Below are 15,803 nucleotides of genomic sequence, written 5' to 3'. Positions count from 1 at the left end.
CACATTCCATCATATATTATCAAGCTCAGTTTGTATTTCTAGAACTGAATGATAGTAATGCATTAATAGAGTTTTAGAATTGGATAACAGATTATGGGAGGCAAAGTGGAAAGCTTCTTAAAATGTGGCAAAAGTGAGAATTGATTAAATGTTTTGAAATGAACAATTCAGAAATTGAGGTTCACCTTGAAGAAGACAAAATAATCTGACAAAAAGAGAAACAGCACTTGCAGAGCGAGGGCAGTGGGCAAAGGTCTTTTACTGTTAAATCACTCAACAAAAAGTGGCAAGGTACAATTTGCAGCTCAAATTAAGGGACTCCTGAGAATTGTAGGAAAGTCATTACTTACAAGGTCATTTTGCAAATTTAAAGCACAAAATATAATGACAAACCAAATGTAAGTGTGCAGTATTCTAAGCAGTGGGGGAAAAGCACAGGAAGAAGCAATTGTGAACTTTCATTGACGTCTGAATTTTAGGAAAACAAACTTCCAGCTTTTCAAGGAGTTAGTCCCCCTGGGAAACTGCCCTCAGGGACAAGGGAGCAGAACAGAGCCGGCAGATCTTTAAGGACACTTTCCACAGAGTGCAGTAGCTCTGGGTCCCCAGGTGTGAGAAATCAATAAGGAAGGTGAGAGACCAGCATGGCTGAGTCGAGACCTGCTGGTCAAACTAAAGGGCAAGAAGGAAATGCACAGGCAGTGGGAGACGGGACAGGTATCCTGGGAAGGGTATAGGGACGCTGCCCGTTTGTGTAGGGATTGGGGAGTTGTGTAGGGTTAAGAAGGCCAACGTGCACCTGGAGCTGAACTTGCCAAAGGACACAAAGAATAATAAGAAGGGCTTCTGCAGGTATGTCAGCCAGAAAAGGAAGGTCACAGAAAGTGTACTCCCCCTGATGAGCAAGACTGGCAAACTGGTAACAACAGACAAAGAGAAGGCTGAGGGACTCAACAACTTTTTTGCCTCAGTCTTCACTGGCAAGTTCTCTTCCCACACCTCTCGAGTGGATGGACCACAAGGCAGGAGTGGAGTCCAGCAAAGTCCCTCCCACTGTAAGAGAAAATCAGGTTTGTGACCACCTGAGGGGCCTGCGGGACCACAGAGGTCTGTGGGGCCTAGTGAGATTCATCCCAGAGTCCTGAGGCAACTGGCTGATGTTGTTGCCACTCTTTGTGAGATTTGAAAAGTCCTGGTAGTCAGATGAAGTCTCTGGTGACTAGAAAAGGGGAAACATTGCACCCTTTTTTAAAAAAGGTAAAAAAGAGGACCTTGGGAACTACTGACCTGTCAGCCTCACCTTTGTGCCTGGGAAGATACGGGTACTCATAGAAGCTATGCTAAGGCACGTGAAGGACAGGGAGATGATTTGAGACAGGCAGCATGGCTTCACCAAGGGCGAGTCCTAGTGGCATTCTGTGATGGAGTGACTACATCAGTGGGCAAGGGAAGAGACTTTATTATGGTATTTCAGTACTTAAAAGGGGCCTACAGGAAAGATGGGGACAAACTTTTTAGCGGGGCCTGTTGCGATAGGACAAGGGATAATGGTTTTAAACTAAAAGAGGGCAGATTTAGACTAGATTTAAGGAAGATGTTTTTTACCATGAGGGTGATGAAACACTGGAACAGAGGTGGTAGATGCCCCATCCCTGGAAACATTCAAGGTCAGGTTGGACGGGGCTCTGAGCAACATGATCTAGTTGAAGATGTCCCTGTTCATTGCAGGGGAGGTTGGACTAGATGACCTTTAAAGGTCCCTTCCAACTCAAACTGTTCTATGATCTGGAGGGTCACTTAAAGCAGGTCAGAGATTTTATTCAGTCTTTTTAGAGACTCTGCTAGAGGCTAGTAAACTACACTGTTAAGTAGAAAAAAAATAGTAATATTTGTATCAAGAAAAATGTGCACAGCCTAACACTCACCAATTAATTATTAATCTATAAACTTTAAATTGTCTGTGAAGGGGGAAGGAATTGTGATCTTTGGAATCAACTTGTGACCTCAGGAATAGTTAGTCAGGCAGGCTGCTCCAGAGCACAGCATCATGAAAGCTGGTGGTACTCAGGCTGCCAAGAAGTTGCTAGCAAGGGACCTTGAAGTTAGTGCTGTCAGGCTTTCTAAATGTCAGCTATTCCCATTTGGACAGATGAAGAGGACATGAGCATGGAAGCCTTGACTGAATTGGCAGAATCGGAGTTGGGAATTTCAGGTTTGGGGATATCTGGTCTCCTAACAGTCCATCAGCTTGTCAGTAAATGTGGTCTGACAATGAGGCAGGAACCCTGAAATTCCATTCCATGGCAGTTCCCAATAAACTGAGAAGCCAAGCTACTGAGACTTCTGTTTTGTAGACTTCATGTCACTGAGCTGCAAAGAAGCTGGGCATCTTTGGAATTCTGGAGCCTCACATTCCTGGTTATTGTTATTCTGCTACATAGGCTGAAGCATCTGAAGTCTAGACGCTTGCCTTCTTGTTGGGTTGCCTAGGAGCCCAGCTGGTAAGCAGAGAGGAAACTAGGCACATTGTAAAACCTTTCTGCTGTAATGCTGCCTGCTTTCATCAAAATCAAATCATTTCTCACAGGTATTTCAATCTTGGTAAGTTGTCAGTGGCTGATTGAGAAACGTCTTGCCTGGGAATTTTCAACTGGCTCTTCATAGAGGAACCTGTTTCCGAGACACTAGCTCACGACCCTGGCACAGATATAAATATTTCATGACAAAGAACAGGAAACATAGCTCCCATTTGTAATTGGATGCAAATTTCCTTCTTAACATAGACATCCTGGAGTATTCTTGTATAGAGCTTTCAAAGCCATAACTGATTGTGGTGTAGATTTGAAGAAGTGTCAGTATTTTTATAGATTTATACTCTGAAATATATTTGAATATGTCTGGGCTGATAAGAAGATACCTCTGAGGACAGGGAGGAGATCTGTAGTAGATAGTTACATGTCAATATGCAACACAGAAATATCGTGCATTTATTTTCAGGGTATATTGTGTGTCCTAATTTATTTACATCACTATGAGCATATATGTAAGAATATCTGCTCAATTTCAAATTGCTTCAATATTTTTGTTTAGCAAATAGCAATGAGGCTAGAGTGAAGAAGAGCATAAGCCTGAGACTACTATATATTTTATTTCCATTTTTTGAGAGAGCACTTGATTTTTTGGTTGCTTTTAAATTGCTGCTTTGAAAAAAGATCTTCCTTTTTTATTTCATGCTGCGTCTTCAGTGATCATTAGTCTTTATTAACTGATACAGATTTCTTTATTGTGTTATGAAACACTTGTAATGTGTATATGTTGGAATTTTGGAAGAAAAAAATCAATCTTATATTGAAAAAAACAATTACTACCTGCCTCATCAAAGTAAACATAAAAAATTTATGTCAGTGATAAAACAGGGCACAGAAGAATGGTAGATGGTCTGAACAGCAACCGTCTACCCTAAGTCTGCTGGGAGTTAAATTTGAAAGGGCTTTAGTCTTGTATATTGAGTTTCTGGGTCTCCTCTGACATAAGTTGGTCTTGTCCCTAGAATCTGAAGTTAAAGCCTGATTGTATAAACTCACAGTATAGGTAATGGCAGAAGAACCTAACCCAAAGTTAAAGGGTTTTAAAATATTTATTTAACTTTTCAGCCTGAGAGACAAGCTTCAGAAAAGCCGTGGAAAATAATAATTTTAAATTGTTTAAACTGTTGAGAGTAACTATAACCTCTGACATTTGGCATGACATAAATTCCAGCAGCTTTTGTTATGTTGAATGCCAGCTGGAAGACACAGTTGCGCATACCCAATAAAGCCTGAGGAACAGATGCATTAACAGCCACGTAGCAGACACTGGAATCGATAATCAAATTTCTTGAGTTTTTTCTGGACTGCTGGATGGGGAAGGAGGAATAAATAATCGTAGAATCATAGAATGGTTTGGGTTGGAAGGGACCTTGAAGATCATCGAGTTCCAACCCCTCTGCTATGGGCAAGGACACCTCCCACTAGACCAGGTTGCCCAGAGCCCTATCCAGCCTGGTCTTGAACACCTCCAGGGATGAGGCATCCACGACCTCCCTGGGCAACCTGTTCCAGAGTCTCACCACCCTCACTGTAAAGAATTTCTTTCTAGTATCTAATCTAAATCTCCCCTAAGAAGATACCTTCTGCTTCCCAATTGACTGATTGCTGATACCCAACACCTTGTGGGGTTATGTGGAGTTGTCCGTAGAGCGAGCCCAGTAGGACAGAGCAGACAGTGCATGGTTCAGTTCTGTCATTCATCTCCTGCATCGATTTTTGTGAGGACGTTGAGGGAAATGATGAGACGTCCAACCCCCATCCTGTCCTCTGCTGGCCACACTATAAAGATGACAGTCATTGCTGTGCCTGATTGTCATTCCTCTGAATTCCCATGTCCTGCTGATGGTCTGGCTGGGGTTGGGCATTTGATGATATTTCTGCTTGGAGTAAAACCTACAAAGAACAAATCTAGAGAAACTTTGAATCATTAAATATTCCAAAGAGAATTGTTGCCTAAAGACCTCTTTAATGTGTTAAATTTTGCACATAGTGTTCACATTAAATGTAATTTGCATATAGTTAACTTAAAAATCCACTGCTGCACTTGATAGCATGTAGTATTTGGAAATGTCTGCTTTCTATGCCAGGCTGCCATGCTGGATGTGCTAGCACCCTGCTTCTTTTTAGAAATCCATGTTTTTAAAAGGTACTTTGATATACAACGTGCTTTGAGTGTAAGATGTTCTACAATTTGAAAATCATGTATCAGCATCCTGTTTGATATCATAGAATTCTGTTCACTAGAAGATGCTATATTTTTTCAGTTATTTTTAGTATTATTATTACATACTTAAACACACTTGTGATATATAAAAAATATTTTTATTCATCTGCAGTCTTCTGTTCCTGTCAACTGTTTCGGTTGCTACCCATTGCCATCCTATTATCGATTAACAAAATATCTCACTAATTTAATATTGGAATTGTTCTTTCCTTTTGTAATTGATAATTGCAGAGTTATCATTTTCCCATTTATCTTTGCAAGAGAAGAAATATTTACTACAGTGAGATGAATGACTTCTACCTGAAAGTTTTGTTTCATCTCCATTGTAATAATGTTTTCTGCAGTTTATATCACTATTATATCTCAACTGATTTAATGCACCTTTCCTAATATAAAAAAAATCAAAAGCTGCTCAAACCTGAATTTGACCTATCAGTTAAGGAAGAGGAGACTACTTAAAATAGATGTATTTTCTAAAAAGTAGGCATCATGGAAATTCTACAGTAATTTCGCTATTTAGAAAGCACACAATAACAAAGAGCACAAATTTCTGAAACTTGGGAGAAGTAGGAAAATGCAAATTAATACATTGTTTTAAACACTTTTGCAGCCCTCTTTTTTGCCAGCTACCATACGAATTGACATTATTATAGCTGGTTTAGGAACAACATAGTAAGAAAAGTTTGAATGAGTAGATTTTAGGTATGTACTTTCAGACTTTTAAAATCCATGTAATCTACTTTTCCGATTTAGTTTCTGGGACTTTGTTATACAGTTACTTTTTTCTCTTAATGGTATAGTAGTTTAAGCAGCTTATTTCTTCATTCACTAAGTCATTGTTATGATAAAGATACACATTCAGAAAGGATTATTTCCTTGGTTTTGTTGTTACAGGGATGTTGAAGCTATTTTGGTCACCTTAATTACACACTTCCAGATGTTACATTTCAAAGTTTTAATTTTAATTTCAGATTTCCAGACTTAATCTATGTTTAAAAGTTTTTCATTCTCCTATTTTTAACTCTGAAAGTTACCCCTTAGAATATACCAGGGCCTTTATTGATGAGAATGTATCTCTGAGTCCAAGGTGGCTTCCGGGGAAGATAAGCACTTGGGCAGTTTAACCACAGTAGCAATGGTCTAGAGCATTTGCAAGATCTGGGGGAGCTTGTGCCAGAAGCTTTCAGGTAACTTGCACTGCACAAAGGGTTTTGGAATAATGTCCTAGCTCATGTGCCCAAATCCCCCTCAGTTTGTTTTGAGAGCAGGTTTTAGACTGATGCCCGAGTATCTATAGAAGAGCTGGGGAGGGACTCTTTTCCAGGAGGTGTAATGATAGGACAAGGGGAAACGGTTTTAAATTGGAAGAAAAAAGATTCAGATTAGATCTCAGGAAGAAATTTTTTACTATGAGGGTGGTGAGGCACTGGAACAGGTTGCCCAGGGAAGCTGTGGATGCTCCATCCCTGGAAGTGTTCAAGGCCAGGCTGGATGGGGTCTTGAGCAACCTGCTCTAGTGGGAGGTGTCCCTGCCCATGGCAGGGGGGTTGGAACTAGGTGATCTCTAAGGTCCCTTCCAACTCAAACCATTCTATGATTCTGTGATTCTGTCTGTAGGGCACTTGGTGTCTAGGCTGCCAGTAGTCAGTGGGGATGTGGTCAGTGTAACAGCTGGAGCCTAGAGAACAGTTTTATTGTCTAGTGACTTAAATAACTCACAAGACTGCAATGAGGAAACTTTGCCTAAATGTGAGCATCTCTTGCTCTTTGAGACTACCGAGGACATCAGAGGTATCTGTACGGAGCTGGCAAGTGCGATGCACAGGAATGGTCTGTGAGAGCACTGCACACAGCAGGTGAAGGGCAGGCGGGATGTTTTTGGGCACTAGGTGCCTGTATGTGAGTTGGCTCTATTGACATGTTGACTCCATCCATCAAGTGTCATGGGGACTCAGGAGCCAAGTTCCCACACAGAGAGACATGGTATTGTGATCTCAGACTCCCACATCCATATGTCCCCAAGTCCTAGTTTGGTTGTTAGGTGTGATGTATGATTCTTTCTTTTCAACCCCAATCTGTCTCTTTTTTTTCATTAAAAGTCATTCCATGAGTGAATTCCCCTACAGCCTTATCAGGTGTCACTGGGAGATTTGCAACTGGGCCACCAAAATGTGGTACAGAAGAAGGCAAAAGCTATCTGTATTCATTTTTGGGCAGTTTCCATTATCTTGTCTCTAACACTGACAACTTGACTATGTGCATCCCAAGATTGATTAGGAGATGCTGTTGTTTTTGACATGTACAAATGAATGAAGAGGTGTTGAAGTATTTATTTCTTTCTCTTTCAGTTATTGTAATGGATGTATGTTAGATCCAGACTGTGGTCTCTGCTACAAATTGAATAAATCAAGTGTTGTTGAGTCCTCGTGCATTCCTGTTGATAAAGATTCCACAATGAAAGCAGCGTGGGGCAGGTATGTCACTTTTTGAGATTTTCTGTTCTTGTGCTCTACTGATAGTATTTTATGCTATCAAGAATGCTTTTCCTTTTACAGAAGTTGTTATTCTTAGGATATTCTGACAGAACAAAATAACTTGTCATTGTAAAAAATACGTGATTACATTCTAACAACTGTTCTAAATAAAAGCCTTGACCCTGATGTGTGTGGCCAGTTCGGTGTAGCTGCCATTTGGAAAGAATGGCAAAAGTACACTAGCAATTAAGAAAATTACTTTTCCCTGATGTCTTCATTCGATTGAGGGACATATTCCCTAGATATACACTTAAAGCCCTCTGAATTAATTTTCTTTTAAAATGCTTTAATTAAACACTTCTAATATTGGCCTACTAAAGAAACTGGGTTGCTCAGCTGAATAATCTAAAATGATAAAAATCTGAAGAGTTCAATTTGTCAAAAGTCTGGTTTGTGGCCACAGAGATTTCTGTGGTCCTATGCTTAAAAGTGGCATCATGCCATACGTTGCAGTTGGGGTGTAAAAATGTGTACATTCATAGAAAAGTCCCATTGCAACTGCAAGATACATCACACCTCATCTTCTTAAGCAGCACAAAGATTCTGTGTGAAGTCACAGCAATCTTCCAAGTTTTCTTAAGTATTGACTATTCGTAAGGAACGGCTTTATGAGTTGGAACAACGTCCTGTAAGGGCTTTATCAATACTTCAATAATGATTAGAGCTTGGATTAGAGTTTAGAATGATTCAGTGGCACAAGGGAATTATATAATTACTGCTGATAAAATGTGTAATTACTGCTAATAAAACCTCCTTGCCATAATTCATCTGTGCCACCTACATACCAGAAGCATACCTGGGAATTATGCTAAGGTTTGTGTGGTGGTTTGGGCTTTTTTATTACTTTATTTTTTTAACTTTCCTGTGTATTTCTCAGAAGTTAAAACCAAGTGCTTAGTGGCAGTGAGTCATATTGGAGAGAGCTTGGAAGGTATGAAAATACCTACTAATTGTACAATCATTAATTTAAAATTACTGTAAAATTGCCCTGCTTTTGATTTCAGTACTATTAGAATGCTATGTCAAGCAATTCACTCCAGATGCAGAAGAGGGTAGTTTATAGTCTTTCTAATCCTAACTTGAAAGCACTGTGATGATTTTGGAGCTACTACTGTTTATTAATGAATAACTGTGAAAACTATGAAATCTCATCCCTCTTGCTTGTTCTGTGACTATCTTTAACAGCGCATTTTACAACATGCCTTGCGTAGTACTTGATATCCCGATGTGCTCACCAGCACTTGGGCTCTCATGTTTGTAAGGCAGCAGATCTCTCTTTGTATTCCAAATTCACATTTGTTTCATATATGCTGTAATTTTAAGTAGCATGTCCGTAGTTAACAAAATTGTACTAGCATGCAGGAAGACATAAATGGAAACAGAAACTTGTTATGAATAGTTGCTAGATAAAATCAAACTATCTATTGGGCACTGTTATTGTATAAGGTAGTACATGTGGGCATCAGTAATCCTTTTATATTCATGATTCACTCTCAGATAGCATTTCTTGCTGTACAGACTATTGGAGCAAATTAGATAGGAAAGAGGAAATATTTCCTTTCCGCATTGCAAAATCCAATATTTCCCTATTGTACGATAATTCTATAGCATAAGGACCCTGTTCAAAATCTTTCAAGAGAAAACAAAACAACTTAAGATTTGTTATATTGGTAGTCACTCGAGTGAAAGTCTGCTTTAAAAAATAAAACCATTTCTTTTTCCAAAGATTGTATGTTCATCCCCATTTCTAGTGCTTATTTCATTAATTTGTAATCTTGCCTCCACCTGGTCTGTGTATAATCAGGCAATTTTATAAAAGCCAGTCCTTTGTGCTGGGAAATGTCAGGTGGCACCTTCTGTGTCTTCCGAGCCCTGTGGAAAATTCAAGCGTTTCTTCTTCTCCTTCTCCTCCTCGTTCTTCTCCTCCTCCCAGAGACGTGTGTTTCTGTGCACTGGTCCAGGTGGAATCCCCACAGATTTTTGGCTTCCAAGGTTTCACATTCACGTACCCCACCCTCCTCTCCTTCCTCACATCCTGAGTCTGAGTCTCAAATAGGTCCCACAAAGCTGTAGGATTTCCCCTCCGAGTGAGAAGGTTGCTGCAGTGGAAATGGCATGGTTACATCCCCAGTTGTGTCTCAGAACAGCAGGAATTGTCTGTATCTTTCTGGCAGCACAGGGAGAACAAATGCCTGAGACAAACTAACAGCACTGGGGAAGAAATTACTGCTGTCGCTGGTGCTTGAAATTGCATGTCTGTGTTTCACAAAGTTCCTTTGTCACATGCTGCATGTACAGTGGCAGTTATTTTAAAAATACATGGCATTTTTATGATTGGAAACTGGGTTAACAATTTGAAAGATGATTTTGTGATCCCTGGACATCTGATAACCATAATTATCACCTGCAGCCTCTTTGTAACTCCTGCGTATTCTGATGGCTTCATGCCATCCAGTGTTGGCTGAATGGGTTAAAATGGCTTGAAACCTCCAGAGTTACACGGGCCTCGTATGACCAATTTATTTTGCCATTAATTTTGCTTGGGAGAGAAGGAAGGACCTGAGCTACTTGTCTGGGATTCGTTGGACCTCAGTTTGCCTGGGCATTAGCAAAAGCAGCAGCTCTGGCTACCGTGCCTGATGCAGGAGGGTCGGGATTGCTGGTGCCACACAGAGCGTTTCACTGCGGCTGCCATCGCGTTTTGTTTGTGCTTTTCCTGCTGGAAGGCTGGGAGCTGCAGCCACGGAGAGGGGCCTGCAGTCACATCACACCACAGAGCTCTGCAGCCACCTTCACCCCAGCTCTCCTGACCCTCACTCAGGGGCCTCGCAGTCCCTGGTGTGTCACCTTCCAGCGAGGGGAGAGGTGCCAAGAGACACCAACACAGAAGGCCTTGTCATATATTTTTTAACCCTCCCTGCAGCCGCACAGGCTGACATTGGAAACCCTCTTGTTTATACATTTATAGCTTTGCGCTGTTCTTCCCAGTTGATCCCAAGGTGCTTCGGTAACACTGATGTAACAGGCAGTGTTTTGACTGTTATCATAAAATACTGTAATGTATTTTTATTTGCGAGAAGTTTCCCCAGTGCCAGCCTGGTGTACAAGACACCACCTCTATGTTTATTGTTAATGATGTTTATTCGGTTACAGTGTGTTCTACACTGGGAAGTTCTGGGGAGGGAAGAGAGCAGAGATTTCAGTCTCCTGTGGCTGCCAGCAAGGCTGTTTATGTTGCTGTGGTTGTCATAGAAACCTAGGGAGACAATTAGAGCGTCCAAATGCTTTTCAAGGAGAATATAGCATTTTGGTTCTCTTCAATGTAGGGAACTCTGTGGCCAGCAGTGGCCCTGGGGGAGGGAGGCCACGTAGGAATAAATCTGACCAAGTCCAAGTCAGGCCATGAAGCAGCATGAGTAATGCGCAAGGGGTACGCTGGTAAGATCATAAATGTAAGACAAAAAATAGAGATTTATTTATTTTTTTATTTAATCAGTTACATAAGCCTGACTGTTACTGTGGAACAGCACAGCGAGGAGCGTCCTGCCCTGGCTCTTACTGAGCCAGATAACAAAAACAGCTGTTGACATGCAAACCTTGCTGCCTCCAGCTATGCCCGGGGATGTGTAAAGGAGGGTTTCAAGACAGTGAGCTAGAATATTGTTAAATGATTCACTTCGTAATTAAAGAAGAAGGGCTGTGTCTCCTCTCTCAGTGTGGTCTGAGGGTTCCACGTTGGGACTCTCTTCTCCAAGATTTAGGGAAGTTTTGCATTTAGCAGCAGCACAGAAAGGCTTGCAGTTCTGTTCCCTTCATGAAGATTGAATTATAAAATCCCCACAAAGTTGATAAAAAGCATTATCTCGCGTTTACAGATGGGGATGCAGTGGGAAAGTTCCGATATGAAGCTCAGGTGGCACAGCAGAGGTCACGGGCAGAGTCCGTGTCTCAGCCAGGACTGACTGTGGCGGTGATTGCTCTCAGTTCTCTGCTTTCAGAGCACAAACCGAAATCTAATTTTTCCCCACAATTGGAATCACTCCCACAGTACTCTCAGAAACCTTAAAACTTCTGTCCGTGTAATTGCAATAACCTTAAAGGCCAGCCAAGAATGCTCTAGAAGTAACTTTAAATCGCATTAATATTCTTACAGTTGAAAGAATAACCACACAAGGAAAGGAGCTACTAATAGTGCCTTGACATGACATTAACCTTGCCGTGAGTGTGCTGTCAAGACCACAGCAGGCCCACAATTGCAAGCTAAAAGGGCTTATGAGTGACTCTGAGCAATATCCCTCTGGAGGGAAAGATGTTGACTTTATACAGTAAACAATTATGAAGAAATAATAACATCATCTGCAGATCAGAGGCAAGCCTAGAAGCCATCCTGTCCACAAAATTAGCTGGCAGGTCTCCACAGTCCCCAAAGGAGGATGATTTGGAACAGAAATCTATAAAGGGAGAGGAGCTGAGTGATTTGCTTTCTTCAGCCATTTTTATTAACTTCATTAAAGGAACATCTTCCTGTGGTGGGAGTTTAATGCTTCATGGAGAATCCTGCTTTCGTCAATATAAAGTATTCCCCTCTCTAAGGGCATTCATTGCCAAGGAAAGTCCAAGAAGAGCTCTGAGTTCGGGAAACTCTTTATTTTCCTCTGACCAGTGCTCTCCTGAGCTCCTGCCTTCCATCTAAAGTTAATGGCATGTTTTCAGAGGCTCAAGAAATGCTGCTACGTGTCACTGTGTGCCTGTTGCTTGTATACATCAATTTGTTGAGGAGTTTAACTGTATCTCAGAAACCTGTTCTGGGGAAAAATTGGTTTTAATTACCCAGGGACTGTGAGGAAGCAGGTCAGGCAGACAGTCTAACCCTGGCTCCCAGCTTCAGGAGAGTTCCTGCCACAGGAATGTACCTAAAGACCTTGGCATTCGACCTCGGCATTTGCGCCTGGACGCTAACTAGATTCCAGTGGTTTTTAGAAAAAAAAACAAAACATGAGAGTTCATTAGCTGGATTCTCAGACAACAGCCTGGTTTATGTCCAACGGGGAACATGCCAGTGCCTGTCACAGCCTTGGGAGTGTTCTGGGGAGCTTTACATTCATACAGTGCTGCCTGTTGTCTAAAGCATAGCAGATGAGACTGTTAAAATTATTAGAATACTTTTTCTTTGTAGCAAGATCAGATTTTTCTAGAAATGTCAGGTTCCTTTTGCTGCTTGTAAATAAAGACAGACGTAAATAAGTTCATTACACTTGTTTTGCTAGTCACTGTCTTATAAAGACGCTTTTGCAATGTGACAAGTGCGTTTGTGAAAGCTGCTGTGACTGCTTTAATGATGCCAAAAAAATATGTGTGTGTATTAACACATTTTAAGACGGAGAATCTATTTTCAGCATGTCGTGGGGAATGGGTATCCAGACCTCTCCTGTTACCACAGAAGGGCTGGCACCAGAGCAGCCTTCCAGGAATGAAGTACTCTTCTGTCCGTGGGTAGACATTGCTTGCATTGTCATGCAGGGACTACTGGTAGAAGATTTTATTGCTGAAATGTTGCTTTGGAACCTTCCTACAAGGGCCTGCATTGAAAAGTGCTGCAATTAGAGGAGAAACTAGTCTTTCTCTTACTAAGTCTTCAGATCAGTAGATGAAGATTATACGTAGGATTATGGTTCTCGCATTTGCGAAGTAGAAAGGTAGGAGAGAGGGAGTAAATGATTCAGGAAAGTAGCAGGATCTGCAGCTTATTTCCATCTGCGTGTATATCGGCAGCACTCAGAAGAGCTATGGTTATAGCCAGTAGTCTTAGAGAAATTTCTTTCTGGACAATATGTTAAATGTTTAATAAATTGAAATATCCATCACTTCAGTAGGAACCAGAACATAGAATCCTCCCTATGCCCTTGAGGATCATTTAGGAAAGAAAACCAAAACATATGCAGTTTCAAATAGCATTGATTTCTGATTGTCTTCACCATTGCCAGCAAGTGTGGAAACCTGGAGCAGCCGAGTGGCTGTAGGCAATGCTATTTGTCCTGCTTGATTAGGAATATATACTTCAGCATAGTAATTTCTAATATGTGTTAAGGAGGTGTGCGAAAACAGAAATGGAAAAAAGATCTGAAACTGATTACAGTCTTTTTTAGCCTAAAATCTAAGGGACAGAGTCTTTTCTGGGAGGAGGACATTAGACAGTGACATTACAATCAAGTGGTTGCTTGTAGTCGTCTGAATTCTGAAGAGCTAGGGAGACAGAGGAGGAACTTGAGAAATCTCATGTGCTTATTTTAATGCCATCTCCACTAACAGGTAAGAGCAAATGGGAAGAAGAGCAGGATAAAGTGATGCAGAGTATTGTGTCCTCAATCGCAGATGAAGCTGTGATACTGGTGATTCAGGAGTAGGTAGCAAAATAAGTGCAATTTTAATGCTCTGTTCCTTTCAGCCATTCTTTCAGCTCAGATCTTTGAGGCGTCATATTTTTAAGTTCTTTTAAAAGGAAGTTATTTCATGATGGGCCTGATAACCATAAGAAAGTAAAATCTATATCTGTGCTTAAATAATTTGAGGGTGGAATTTTTTTAAAACTTTAAGAGAAGATATGATCTTTTAATTTTATTTTTTACAGTTCAAGGGGGGAAAACCATTTTTGATTATTTTAAATTTTACTGAATCTAATGCCTGAAAATTAAAATCCTTTGTATATTGATGCAGATGCATTTTAGGTCTAAAATGATGAGCAGAGCAACATGGTAATCTAAGCTGAAACTGTTTACATTCCTTTAGGGTAATTACTTAGGAATTACTATTAATAGCTCTAACTCATTATATCTACTCAACCAATGGCAAATTCTGGATGCTTGAAAGGAAGGACAAAATTGTCAGTCCTGTTAGGAAGTGAATGTACTCTAACTCTGGAAAAGTTTAGTTTATATGCTGAAGATAAAATCTATTTGTTGGAGACACCCAGCACAAAATAGGATTTTTAAGCAAGTCCGGTTAGTTTGAAATGTCATTTGTATGTTTGTTCTCTACCTGTATTGCACTTTGCTGCTGAACGCTGCTTCTAGAGCTTACTCTGAGTTACTACTGAAAAGGCATTCTGGTAGGGGATGATGAAGAGACAGATGCTGACAGCTGTTTGGGTTACTTGTTCAGATGCTGTAGCATTGAGGTAAATGGAATAGAAAAGCAAAAGTGGCCCTTGAGCTAAAACATTCCTGAATGCTGGTTTCTGTCAGGAAAAATTGTGTTATTTAAGTGGAAAATTGTTTGAGTCAGTGCTCTTCACCACTTAAAAGTGGTCCAAGGAAGAAGATGCTGTGGTGTTTAAAATTTGAATTTACATCCCATTGAAGGAGCAAGCTTTCTGCTCATTTCAGTCGTTCTGTGGTCAGATGAAATAGGACTAGAATAAACTGATCTTGTTTCCCTTTTAAAAAGCATGTTTGCTTTTAGGTGGTGGAGGAGATAGGCAGGAAAGAAAATGCCAGTGTATATGAGAGAGTTGGCAGCGTCTTGTCGGTGTGCATGAACTACGTGGGTAATTCCTGCAGCTTTTCTCTCCCTCTCTTATAAAATGTACATTGGAGAACAGAGTCTTTTATTGCCCATAGGACCCTGCTGCTAATTAGTGTCTTCAGCTGCTCGTCTTTTTATGGATGGATTGAAAGACATCCAGACCTCACCAGGGGGGTTCTCCTGGCCAAGGGAATGGGACCGAGGGGCGGAGGAAGATGCTTCACCAGGGAGCTGCTGCTGGGAGAGAGCTGGGGATGTCCCCTTCTGCCTCGGAGCCAAAGCAAAAGGAACTGACTCATATGTGGGAGCCTGTGGATTTTATTTTATTTTATTTTTTCTAAGAGAGGAATACTTCCAGTAGTTGTTTTTCACATTCATTCAGTAATTGAATCTGCCATTCAGATTTAAATAAAAGTCCTTGGTGAAAATTGTCCAAGCGGATTCCTTTAGTTTTTTTACACTCTGACATAAAATGAAATTTTCTCTGTTTGGAGGGGGGAAATATTTTTGAAAGGCCTATGTGGTTGTGGATTTTTTTTGATAAAGAACATTCAGCAGGGTTGAACCCAGCCCTCCATATAGCAGTTTGTACCTCTAACAGCATCCCTAATCCGAATCTTACACAGTTTTATTCCATAATAAGTAACTCTTCAATAATCACATCATCTGATATAGTGAAATTCTGATCTCTTCCCTTCTTATAATGATGAAGTTTTCAGAGTATTTTTTTTCTTTTGGAGGGAACATAAATTAACACATTTCTGCATTAGGACTGTTGAATAATTCAGTATGTTTGATGAGTTTAATTCATATAAATTATTGTATGCGCTGTCGGCGTGTGTGGTTCATTTCCTTGAGAATGGAGGCAGTAAGATCAATCCCTCACTGGCACAAAATGAGCTGGAATTATTGATTCATTTGATATAAAGTTGTGAC

The 15,803-nt window shown here is 40.6% G+C and overlaps 1 protein-coding gene across 2 annotated transcripts in view; it reads left to right on the top strand.

Moving 5' to 3' along the window:
- The window catches only part of SLC2A13 (solute carrier family 2 (facilitated glucose transporter), member 13), a 155,410-nt gene that overhangs the window by 118,793 nt on the left and 20,814 nt on the right, over positions 1-15,803 (top strand). For both annotated transcript variants that reach the window (XM_014963998.1, XM_014963997.1), the window contains exon 7: positions 7,161-7,286. In XM_014963998.1, the coding sequence (XP_014819484.1) occupies positions 7,161-7,286 (126 nt within the window). The remainder of the gene's footprint in view (positions 1-7,160; positions 7,287-15,803) is intronic.

This window comes from Calidris pugnax, unplaced genomic scaffold, assembly GCF_001431845.1.
Source record: "Calidris pugnax isolate Ruff unplaced genomic scaffold, ASM143184v1 scaffold44, whole genome shotgun sequence".
NCBI classification, from domain to species: Eukaryota; Metazoa; Chordata; class Aves; order Charadriiformes; family Scolopacidae; genus Calidris; species Calidris pugnax.
The sequence above is the reverse complement of the archived record's forward strand: the minus strand, read 5'-3'. Positions and strand labels throughout refer to the sequence as shown.